This window comes from Myotis yumanensis, unplaced genomic scaffold, assembly GCF_028538775.1.
Source record: "Myotis yumanensis isolate MYYU_CA2020_CCGP unplaced genomic scaffold, mMyoYum1.0.hap1 SCAF_14, whole genome shotgun sequence".
In the NCBI taxonomy this organism is placed as follows: Eukaryota; Metazoa; Chordata; class Mammalia; order Chiroptera; family Vespertilionidae; genus Myotis; species Myotis yumanensis.
The window spans coordinates 8,540,326-8,553,302 of NW_027223765.1; the positions used below are offsets into that span (position 1 = coordinate 8,540,326).

Genomic DNA, 12,977 nt, shown 5'->3' on the forward strand with positions numbered 1-12,977 from the left:
GCAAACTTTCAAATCCACTGAGCTGGTTCAGGCGGGATCATGAGGCACCAGACCCTACGGGGAGAGGCAGCACGGCCTTGCAGCCATCAGAAAGCGAGGGAGACTCTGTTGCACAGCTGCTCGCCGGCACTGGGGGACACAAAGCCCTGGCAGAGATTCAAGGGGCCGCGGAGACTCAGCCAGTGCTATTTGCTCCGCCATGGCGACTCCCTGAGTCTCAGCCCTAATCAATTTACATCCCCATCCAAGCTGTGCCAGGTGCACAAAAAAGACCCACCTGCGCTTTTGCAGCCTATCCCAACAAATTGCAGACTTCAACTGCTCGCAGCCATGGGAGACACACTCAAGAAGCAGACCCAGGAGAACCAGGATGGCGGCATAAGGAAGAGACCTGTGCGTGCTACCTCACACAACAACATCGAAACTACCAAATATCAGACAAACACCTATCATACAGAACCATGGGAAAGTTGGCCCAGTGGAAGCTCTACAACTGGAAGGAGAGAAAGAACATTGAGACTGAGTAGGATGTGACACCAAGTACAGAGCCCAACCCAACAAACTGCAGATTTCAACTCCTCGCATAGAAAGAAGCGCATTGAGACTGAGTAGGATGTGCAGAGGCACCAAGTACAGAGCCCATCCCAGCAGGCTGCAGATTTCAGCTCCTTGCATCTGGGAGGGACGCAATCCAGGGGCAGAGTCGGGTCCGGGGCCGGCCAGGGCTGGGCCTGACTCGGCCGGCACTGTGGAACTGCTGTACCAGCAAGCGCACAAACATGCCCACTGGTCCCAGTCTCTTGTGGGGCGCTGGGGGACAGCAGACAGGCAGTCTGTGCACTTGGTGGAGGGCAGGAGTGCTGGATGTTCAACCACCAGGAACGCCTGGAGATTTTGTCTGGTGGGGAGCCGCCGGCAGGGGACAGAGGGCCAAACTTCCTGTTTCCCCGGTAAGGCTGGGATGGCCCCGGTGAGGTCGGGATGGCCCCGGTGAGGTTGAAACGGTCCCGGTGTGGTAGGGACGACCCCGGTCAGGTCGAAACGGCCCCGGTGTGGTAGGGACAACCCCAGTCAGGTTGAAACAGCCCCGGTGTGGTAGGGACAACCCCAGTGAGGTTGAAACGGCCCCCGTGAGGTAGGGACGACCCCAGTCAGGTCGAAACGGCCCCGGTGTGGTAGGGACAACCCCAGTCAGGTTGAAACAGCCCTGGTGTGGTAGGGACAACCCCGGTGAGGTTGAAACGGCCCCCGTGAGGTAGGGACGACCCTGGTCAGGTCGAAACGGCCCTGGTGTGGTAGGGACAACCCCGGTCAGGTCGAAACGGCCCCAGTGTGGTAGGGACAACCCCGGTCAGGTTGAAACAGCCCCGGTGTGGTAGGGACAACCCCAGTGAGGTTGAAACGGCCCCCGTGAGGTAGGGACGACCCCGGTGAGGTTGAAACAGCCCCCGTGAGGTAGGGACGACCCTGGTCAGGTCGAAACGGCCCCGGTGTGGTAGGGACAACCCCGGTCAGGTTGAAACGGCCCCCGTGAGGTAGGGACGACCCCGGTGAGGTTGAAACGGCCCCCGTGAGGTAGGGACGACCCCGGTGAGGTTGAAACGGCCCCCGTGAAGTAGAGACGAACCTGGTCAGGTCGAAACGGCCCCGGTGTGGTAGGGACAACCCCGGTGAGGTTGAAACGGCCCCGGTGTGGTAGGGACAACCCCGGTGAGGTTGAAACGGCCCCCGTGAGGTAGGGACGACCCCGGTGAGGTTGAAATGGCCCCCGTGAGGTAGGGACGGCCCCGGTGAGGTTGAAACGGCCCTGGTGAGGCTCAGACGGCCCTGGTGAGGTTGAGATTACTCCAGTGAGGTTGGGACAAATAAAGGGGACCAGTATGGACTGATGAACAGGGGTAGATACAGAAGCAGAGCAACATTGAACAGAATGTTAAACTACAGTGGGAAGCCTGGGGAGGGTTGGGCGGGGGGGATTAAGAGACCAACTGAAAGACTTATATGCATGCATATAAGATTAACCAATGGACACAAGACACGGGGCGGGGGGGGGGGGGGGGCGGGGGGTAGGGGCCGGGGGAATGTCAAGGGAGGGAAAAAAGGAGTCATATGTAATACTCTTTGTAATACTTTAAGAAATAAAAATTATTAAAAAAAAAAAAAAAAAAAAAAAAAAAGACTATGGAAGTTTAATGACAATGGACCCTCACCAAAGGCTCTATCTCACTAAGAAGACTATACCATACCAAGAAGGTAGGTGCAGGATATAAGAAACAATGACCTAAAGCAAACGTGACCCCAACACCAGTCCCCACTACAGAAGTAGTGAATGTAGTCGGAGCTCAATAAAAGTTCATTAAATACATGGTTAGGTTTTATGATTCTCCAATGATCTCCTTATAGTTCCTAAAAAATTTCAGACTTCAGGAACTCTTTTATTTTTACAATAGCACTAAGTAACTTAAACTATAAATTAATCTTCAGATTGGCATTCATTTTTAATGATGGGCTTCAATCTTTTCTTTGGTTTTTAAAAAAAATTTAAGTTTTTTTCAATCACAGTTTACATATTATTTGTATTAGTTTCTAGTGTGCAGCATAGTGGTTAGACAACCACATACTTTACAAAGTTCCCTCCGATATTTCCAGAACCCACGTTCAATCTTTTCTTTGTGTCTGAAGCGAGCCATGCTACTGCCCCCATGGTCGTCTCACCCCCTGCCCCACCGGCTCTAGCTGCTGTTCCCACCACCTCGGCGGAGCACTCACAGGGTTCATCAAGCGCATCCTCTGTGTTTTAGGCATAACTTCAGATTCAGGACAGTAGCCCTTCGCTGGCTGGAGAGCACTGAGCTGAGACTGTGAGTGTTCACATGTGTGTAGGCACCTGGTACGTGACTGTTACGCACATTGAGTCAATGCTAAACTCCACCAGGTTCAAGCTTACCAAATACGTGCCCATTTCTTTTTCCAGGATGACTTGTTCATATAACGTGGCATCGATGTCTGCCTTCAGAGCCTGCACCTTCTTCTTCACCTGCACGTGGTGCTTCCTTTGGAGCCAATAAGGCAGCAGAGACTCCACAACCTGGTTCAGGATCTGGGACATAATCAGGAGCGTGGCCAGGCTCTAAGGAGAAGCACATACATATTGGCCAGTGTAGCTTCATAAAACCACACCGTGTGTGCAATTATGCAAATAAAATGGCCATTTTCAACCAATAGTATACTATTGTTATAAAAGCTAGGGTCAGAAAAGTTAGGTGTTGGAATGATGTTTCTAATTTGTGTTTATTTTTCCACAGGGAAGACTTAGATTAAAATACAAAAAGATTATAATATAAATGATATTATAATAAAAAATAAGCCAGTTACAAATCAGTAGAACAAATTTCCTTAAAATTGTTTTTTGTAATATCATCCTGGCTACAAAATATGAATATCTAAATGATGTTGCCAATTTTGGAAAAATAATAGTTTGGCCACAACGTTAAAAGTATTATAAAACTAATACATCCCCCACCCACTGTAAAAAACTTAGAAAATGAAAAATAAAAAGTCACCCATGATTCCAAAACCAGGACAGAACCACTGCTAACGTCTTGGATATTTCCAATCATGTAGAAATTAAAGTAGCATTATCCACTACATATTCTATGCAGCTTTGTATTGTTTCTTTCCTCTCGTTATATATTGTGAGCACTTTCCTGTGCCAATAAAAATTCTTTCTTTATGTAGCCCAGACACTGTTGTTGAATGCAGGTGTTAGTCCCAACCTGAACTATTACAAATGCTGCTCTTTGGATACCTACATATAGGAATCTTCACCCCATCTCTGATTATTTATTAGGGATTAATTAAAGGCTCCTGGCAAATCTGCCAGAGTGGTTTCCAGAGGTGGTGTGTCAATTTCTACTTTCCCCAGATGGATATCAGTGTTTCCATCACACAACATCTTTGCTGATACTAGAATTCTATTTTTTTCAAGAATCCTCTCCCATCCCTCTGTCCCCTGTTATGTGAAGGAGACTCTAAAGTGTAAGCAATGAGAAGTCACACCCCACTATCACTGTAGGTGGGACTGAGGAAGGTAGGTGCATCCAACTACGTTTTCAATTTTCAAAAATAATTTTTAAAAAGTAGCAATATATAGAGTGTAATTCTTAAGAGCACAACATTTAATTTACTTGTATGCAAGCTGTTAGGACCATAACTACAAAATCCTAACTTTCATCCTAACGGGTTTGGCTCAGTGGATAGAGCGTCGGCCTGCAGACTCAAGGGTCCCAGGTTCGATTCCGGTCAAGGGCATGTACCTTGGTTGCGGGCACATCCCCAGTAGGAGGTGTGCAGGAGGCTCTCTCTATCCCTCTCCCTTCCTCTCTGTAAAAAAATCAATAAAATATATTTTTTAAAAATCATCATTCTCCCCTTTAAAAAAAAATACTAACTTTCTCTGTTATACATTTTCTCTTAATTTCCTGAAAGATGATCCCACGTTCTCATATAAAGACTAAGAAGCCTGGGCTCTAAGGCTGCTCACTCACAAGCATAGGACATTCACACCAGGAGGGAGCAGCCCGCCACGGCAGCTGCCTCAGCATAAAAAGTATTAAATATATGTCAGACGTTCAGACACTTCAGAAAATGATCTGCTGGTCTCTAAAGTACAACTTATAGCCGAAACCGGTTTGGCTCAGTGGATAGAGCGTCGGCATGCGGACTGAAAGGTCCCGGGTTCAATTCCGGTCAAGGGCATGTACCTGGGTTGCGGGCACATCCCCAGTGGGAAATGTGCAGGAGGCAGCTGATTGATGTTTCTCTCACATCGATGTTTCTAACTATCTATCTATCTCCCTTCCTCTCTGTAAAACATCAATAAAATATATATTTTTTTTAAAAGTACAACTTATAATTTAAAAATGAAATGTATCAGACTTATGTAAGGCTACACCAATCACCCCCACCCTGAGACACACACAAAAGTTAAAAAAATGTTTTGTTGTTAGAATTGTTCTTACAATTCTATACAAATACAAATATATAGGGACTACATGTTTTATTTTACTGCCTTATATCATTAATTTTACAAGTTGGCTAGCTTCCATTCATTTCTTTTCAGTTGAGTACACTACACAGTGCTGATGGGTTTTCTGTTTTTAATTAGAATTGGGCTTAGAAATAGACAAAATTGAAAAGGCTTTATTTGTGAAAATAGTAATGGGAAGCTGACTGCATTACCTGACTACAAGAAACCGCCTCTAAAGCCTGAAGAACGGATACCTTTCTGTTACTCACACTCACCTGACGTAACAGCTTCATGTCCTTCAGGACGAAGGCGATGTAGAAGAGTGAGGCAAAGCAATTCAGAAAGTTGAACTGGCAAAAAAATGGTAACAATATTTAGTGTTGCTTCATAGTACTTCACATTTACAACTGTAAGTACTGCATTTAAAAACACAACAAGAGGCTTCCAGGCTGTTCTCCCTCCTCCTCCACAGTGGGCACATCTATAAACCCTGTAGTGATGCAGGAGGCACCCAGAGGAGACTCAGGGCCGTGAACCGGCTGGGGACCCAGGACTGGGTGAGTAACAGCACCAGGGCAGCTGACGCTCCTGTTTCTACCCTGTTCTTACAAGAGGGAGACCAAGGCCCACCATCACCCACTTAGAAGCTTGAAAACAGCCGAAGAAACCCAGAGGAACTGGTCGGGACCCCACTCACAATGAGCTGCCTGGGGCCATCCTCTCCTCCCCTCCTTCCTGCAGGGCCCCCCATTGCCTTCCCCAAGGGGATTTGCCAGGATGGCCAGGCAGCACCAGCAAGAAGGACCCCCAACCGCGCCCCCCACCACCACCACAAGTAGCCCAGCCCCGGAAGCCTCCTTGTGCTGTCACCGGGCGACGCCCAGGTAGCTGAGTGGGGCCAGCAAGAGAGACCAGCTGTAACAACCAGCCAAGTGTGGGAGGCATCTTTGTCACCACAGGCCTGAGACACCCCTGCCCTGCTCAGACACAGTTCTGGGCTGGGGATCCCACCATAACAAGTGCCATTTCTTCAAGCAGTTCCCCTGCTCAAGAATCTGCAACCACACCCTGCACTGATGGGTTTCCTCTCTGCCTCCAGTCTCATGCTGGTTACTGCCCGCTTAGCAGCATCCCTTTCTGAGAGTACAGCTGTGGGCACTTCATTAGTGAGCGAATAGGGAGTCACTGCAGAGAGTGAGCAGTAAGATCAATGCAGCCAGGGGAGGGGTGGGGGCTAAGTCAGAGTAGAGGTGGAAAGCGAAAGCCTGGGAAAGTGGGAAATGCTCTCCCCGTAAGATTAAAAAGGAAGGGAGAGACCTAGGGAACATAAGCAGATCCTAACATGTGAGTCTTTCACAAGGCAGTCACCTGACAATGTATCTGAAATGTCAGAGAACAATAAAGTCCCACAAATAACTGAATTCTTCAAGCCAAATGGAGCATTTTACCTCTAAGGGCAAAGGCTCCATATTAAAATCAATTTGAATGATCTTTTTAATGCATTACATGTTCCCCTGAATCTGACACAGAGAACAGAGAAGGTAACTTCCTTGCTGATTCAGCATCAATATTTTGAATATCAATTACTTCATGGGGCTAGAATGAGGCCTTCAGAGCCTTTTTGATATGCACAAATGTCCAAATTGCTAAACTGTTGAATTATTAGCACCTATTATGACAGGTTTTCTATTTCCAAGCCTGCTCCTGCCTCTATAAATTTACCTACTTCCAAAAACCTAAACATCTTCCCAATGGTAGTTTCTGCTCTTTTAAGGACTGAAAAACCAGATAAATAGGCTTCTCAAAATGATTTCTACAGCTAAACAAAGACTTTTTCTCAGTGGGAGCCTCGGGGAGTCAAGTACATGAACTGTGTTAAACAGGTTACAGTTGCAAGTTCAGAGGACTCTATGCACCTGTCTCGATTCTCAGTTCTGGTACCTCCTGGTAAGTGAGGTGCTTTCAAGCCGGCACATCTTTGTTATTTATAATGATGGTGGAAAGAGGCAGAATGTGTGAGCTTTTACACAACCTGCAAGCAAGTTACACAGTGCTTCTCTCCATCTCTCTCCTTCTGCCCATCAGAACATGCTGGGAACCTTCTCAACTCTAAGCATTCTTCACCAAAATTCATAAAAAAATAATTTAAGGTTCTATTACTAAATGAACTGTGCGTAACTGCAGGGATTGTTGAATAGTGTAGCATTCAAAGAAGTCACCAAAGAGAAGAGAAACATGACTATAAAGTAGATAATTAGCTTTTTACATAAATAGACATTGCCTATAAACAAATTTCTACATTTGAAGTCTTAAACCACATGCACATTCATAAGACTACTAGCGGCCTAGTGCACGACATTTGTGCACTGGGGGGTGGTCCCTCAGCCCAGCCTGCTCCCTCTCACAGTCTGGGACCCCTTGGGGGATGTCCACCTGCTGGCTTAGCCCGGCTCTCCAGGAGGGGTCCTTAGTGCTGCTGCAGAGGCAGAAGAGGCTCCCACCACTGCCGCTGTGCTCACCAGCCGTGAGTCTGGCTTCTGTCTGACCACCAGGGGGCAACTCCTGCATTGAGCATCTGCCCCCTGGTGGTCAGTGTGCATCATAGTGACCAGTCGTTCTGTCGTTCGGTCGATTTGCATATTAGGGTTTTATTCGATAGGACTGAATGTAGATATAAACACACCTATTAATCAATCCTTGTCTACTTGCTCAAAATATATTAACTATCTGATAGCTTGAAATTAGAAGCAAGTCTTCATATTTATATTCTTAAATATTAAATGGTATTCATTAATTTCATAATTAAAATGAATTTGTACATAAAAACTCTACTTACCACTAAAACTTTCAAAATTAGATGATTCTGGTAGGCAGACTCCAATCTGTGGTTCTCTAAAACATCAAAAGGAGAGGTCATTTCTCTCAGATAAGATAGCAGCAGGGAGCACTGTGGTGAGGTGAGTGAGACTTGCACTGTGGGCAGGATGTCAACTACAGAGCCTCAGTCAGTAAATGCGCTAGGCCAGTGATGGCGAACCTTTTGAGCTCGGCGTGTCAGCGTTTTGAAAAACCCTAACTTAACTCTGGTGCCGTGTCACATATATTTAAATGCCATTTAACAAAGAAAAATCAACCAAAAAAATGAGTTCGTGTGTCACCTCTGACACGTGTGTCATAGGTTCACCATCACTGCGCTAGGCTGTCAATCATGCCTACTGCTCACTGCCAGGAGCATCCAACAAGGAAGAAACCAAGGTTAAGACACATTTTGGGGAGTACCGCAGTATCACTGCAGTCTGAAATTATTTTTTAAGTCTTACTGCTACAAAGAAATGTGGGATGTATTGGCAAATGATCCCATAGACAGCCACCCAGAGAAAGACCCTGAATACTAATAAGTGGTGATGGTGAAACTGATAGCAACCTCTAATGCAAGGGTGGGGAACATCCGGCCCACGGGCCGTATACGGCCCTCGAAATCATTTGGTCTGGCCCTGCCAAGAAATTAGAGGTGAGCTAATTAAATGTTTGAGCAAATAACAGCAGGCTAATTTTTTTTAATATATTATTTTTTATTTCAGAGAAGAAGGGAGAGGGAGAGAGAGATGGAAATATCGATGATGAGAGAGAATCATTGATCAGCTGCCTCCTGCATGCCCGCTACTGGGGATCGAGCTCACAACTCTGGCATGTGCCCTTGACCAGAATCAAACCTGGGACCCTTCAGTCCACAGGCTGATGCTCTATCCACTGAGCCAAACCAGCTAGGGCCAGGCTAATTTTTAAGTTGATAATTTTGTATGGCCCTTAAATGGCCCTTGGCAGACAAAAGGTTCCTCACCCCTACCTAAAGAGAAGGGCAATAAAGAAAGTTTTTTCCAGTGTGTGGTTTGAAAGGCTTAGCTTAAAGGGAAACTCAAATTTCCATCCTCAGCAGAAGAGGAGACACAGTGCAGGTCCTGGAACAGCGGGATAGAAGAACAAAAGGAAGACTCTGCTGAGAAGTGCCACCGTGCAGAGAGAGGCAGTGTTAGGCTGACTGGATTGGAAACCCAGCCCAGCCACTCAGCCACTGTCTGACGTGGGCAAGTCACGTAACCTGCGGCACTCAGCCTCCTCGTCTACAAAACAGAGCTGACACCACCCTCCTCCCAGGGTCACTGTCAGGATTAGACACAATCTTAGCCCAGGATCGGCAAAGAGCACTCACCAAATGGTAGCAGTTGCGGTGAAATGACTATCAAAAATAATTTAAAATATCTTTGTGGTTAAGGCCTCGATTCTTCCTAGGGAATAATAACATGTTTGTGTGTTTGAATGAGTAAGTAAATGAAAGACTGAATGGCCTATCAAGGCTGTTTTTTAACCCGTAAGCAGGTTCCTCTTTCACCGCAGACACACATGAGCACCTCTGAGTTCAACGGCAGCCCTCAGTGCCCGGCACAACTAGACAACTGGTTTTCAGATACTTAGACAAAGTTCATTCGTCCAGAGTTTCAGGAAGACAATCCAGTCTACTTTCCCCTTAGCATAAAACCCAGCAGCATAGTACTAGGAGCACAGGTTTAGAACAGAGAGGTGGGGATCAGCCTGGCTCTTCCATCTGCTGTCTGAACCCTGTGAAGTCTCAGTATCTTTATCCATAAAACGGTGAAACGTGTCTTTCACGTGTCTTGAGGAGGTGAGAATGAGGCATGTGTGAAGTGCTTTGCAGGTACCTGGAATGGAGTAACCAGCACTCAATGAATGAGAGCTGTGATGACCATGATCCGGAGCCCAGGACTTCTCCTCATGACTCTACAAGGAGCCCAGAGCAGCATCCACCTGCGTGGCGAGGTAGCAGTTACCTGAACCCTATGGTGGAAGCTACATTTCTTACTGACGCATGAGATAGAAACAAAGCACCAAGCCTTACCCCACGAAGTTAAAAACTCGGCAGCGTATCGGTAGAGGCGGTTCAGGATCTCAATCACGATGGCATAGATGATGCTGGGCACGTACAGCAGGACACTGGTCCACTCGGACCCGCTGTTCTCGTGGACACCCAAGGCCCAGGCCTCCAGGTCGAAGTAAATCATCATGATGTACAGAGAGAAGTAGAGACAGACGCACACGAAGGGCAGAGAGACCAGGTAAATGCGCAGCTGCCGCTTGTAGCTGGGGTAGAGCGGCTCCTCCCTGCCCGTGATAGAGTTGATGCCCAGAACCCCGTGAAATCCTGGCCGGGGCTCCTCAAACTGCCTCTTCATGACCAGGGTCCCCCACCGGTAGGTCATGCTGGCACAGCTACGCTTCCACACTTCCAGGATCACTGTGGACCAGATCAGGTTGAAGGAGGCGAAGATCACATATTTGTCATAGTCTTCCCACACGAACAAGTAGTAAGGCAGCCCAATCACCGCCATGGGGATTAAGGCAAAAGTAAAATACTCCAAAAATCCAAAGTAAAGGGCGATCGTTTCCCCAAAGTAGCCACGGATACTGTCTGTAATAAAAGGGAAAAAAAAAAAAGACTTTAATTACAGACTACCAAAGACTTTCTTTTCTTATCATTTCAACTAAGCTGATTCATTTCTTTAGCTAAGTGGGGATCACTTAATACCATAATTTCCCAATCAGTGTGTGATGCTAAACCCATCCTCCGCGCAGTACAAAGACCCCATTTATCTGTATTGTATGCCTGACACTTCCCCCAGCGTGGGGCCCAGGCTCTGCCAGGCACCCTGCGTCTATTTCCTCTGTATTTCCTCATCTGATGGATGCCTTCCTCCCAAAGGAAAAAAATCACAGAGAGGTTTGTCCCAAATCTCCAAGGTCCTCATTTAAATTCAGTCATGGCCAATAAAACATTTTAACTTGCGCTCCACTTTTCTCCTACTTTAAAATTGTAGTTACAGATGTTCTTTTCAAAGATGACTCCCCATCCATTGTATCCTGTTCCCCCTACCTGAAGATGTAAATTTTCATCAATGTGTCATGGCAAGTCTTTCAATACATTCAAGAAAAATTCATCAAAAATGCAAAACGACATTCTACATACTGACTTCCAGAACGTTATCTACACCTTCATATAAGCACCAGGAAGAAGAAGGTCCAAGCAATATCACTGTTAATATTCCGTGAACTTGACACAAGCTATCTAATCCAAGAGAGGCCACAAACACTGCATCCTTTGTCGGCCGCATCCACATGGGTGAGTGTGTGGACTGTACAAGCACCCTGCCCCGGGACCAGGGTGGGATGCAGGGGTGGGGGAGGTGCAGCAGTTGAAGTTATTTCTTGTTTAATTACATATAAAATGTAATTTTCTTAAGGTAATGTGTCAGATCAGTCTATGGTTGCAGGTTTGAATAAACTGAGATAAGCTATTTTCTCCTATCCTTATTTTTTTCTCGCTAACCCAGGTGGCATTGATCGCTACCTAAATGCCAAAATTTATAAACAGTAGGTATGTGAGGTTGCCTCAAATCTGAATCAGGTTGAAGAATATCTAAGCAATATAAAAAAAAAAAAAAAAAAAAAAAAAAAGGTGTTCATGGTCCTGGGCTCCAAATCAGATGATCGTCCTCTTTTGATCTCAAGGGGAAGTTCATTATCTGCCTGTGCCCCAGCTACAGTCACCAGTCCCAGCACCCCCAGAGGCCTCAGACACACCACCACAGCCATGCTCAGCCTTCACCGTCAACTCCTTTTCTTCCTGTACTTTCTAAAAAGTAGCTAATAAATACTACACTACCAAGTCCTAGAAGCAATATTTAAATTTATCGCCACCTAAATGCCAAAATTTTAAAAATGTCATAGTGTAACATAAAATGACTACTGTGTCACCTGGAACTATCAAAAATAAAGCTATTCCTTTCAAAGGCTACAAAAAAATTTATTCAGAATACAATTTCAAAATGTAATCTTAAAAACAATTTTTGTTCAGCTATAATATTGTAATAGTTGCCAAAACCGGTTTGGCTCAGTGGATGGAGCGTCGACCTGCGGACTGAAGGGTCCCAGGTTCGATTCCGGTCAGGGGCATGTGCCTGGGTTGCGGGCACATCCCCAGTGGGAAGTGTGCAGGAGGCAGCTGATTGATGTTTCTCTCTCATCGATGTTTCTAACTCTCTATCCCTCTCCCTTCCTCTCTGTAGAAAATCAATAAAATATATTTTTTAAAAAAAATATTGTAATAGTTGTTTTCAGAATGGAAATCAAAAAGGAAATCATTTTAGAGTGATTCCCTTAAATAAAATCAAAAGAGAAATATCATTTAAGGAAAAACTGATAGTAATACTTATGGTGAAACCTACCAGCTTAAATGTAATTCTTATACTTAAAAAAATATCTAAACCCCAAAATTCAGACATCCGTATTGATATAAGTTTATTTATACAAAGTATGTTCAACACACATCAAATAAATTCATGGTTATTTTTATCACTGTATTCAGAGAAAATGGATAGACAACCGTAATATACACCATGATACTTATAAACCTACCTCAAAAGATAGTAGGCCCACAAGTCGGCACCTAAGAATGAGCACAACTTAACTACAAATGATTAGCTCTAAAGCAGTGGTTCTCAACCTTCCTAATGCTGCGACCCTTTAATACAGTTCATCATGTTGTGGTGACCCCCAACCATAAAATTATTTTCCTTGTTACTTCATAACTGTAATTTTGCTACTATTATGAATCGTAATGTAAATATCTGATATGCAGGATGTATTTTCATTGTTACAAATTGAACATAATTAAAGTATAGTGATTAATCACAAAAACAATATGTAATTATATATTCAATATGTGTTTTCTGACGGTCTTAGGCGACCCCTGTGAAAGGGTCGTTCGACCCCCAAAGGGGTCGCGACCCACAGGTTGAGAACCGCTGCTCTAAAGAAACAGAAATTTTCAAATACAAAATATTCACAAACTAAATTCTCATAGAACCTGTTCCAC

The 12,977-nt window shown here is 45.3% G+C and overlaps 1 protein-coding gene across 1 annotated transcript in view; it reads right to left on the minus strand.

Moving 5' to 3' along the window:
* ANO10 (anoctamin 10) overlaps positions 1-12,977 on the minus strand; it is a 97,949-nt gene that overhangs the window by 69,190 nt on the left and 15,782 nt on the right. Inside the window, exons 6-9 of the mRNA XM_070391623.1 lie at positions 9,945-10,514; positions 7,866-7,921; positions 5,305-5,379; positions 2,948-3,130 (exon numbers count right to left, since the gene is read on the minus strand). Of these exons, the coding sequence (XP_070247724.1) occupies positions 2,948-3,130; positions 5,305-5,379; positions 7,866-7,921; positions 9,945-10,514 (884 nt within the window). The remainder of the gene's footprint in view (positions 1-2,947; positions 3,131-5,304; positions 5,380-7,865; positions 7,922-9,944; positions 10,515-12,977) is intronic.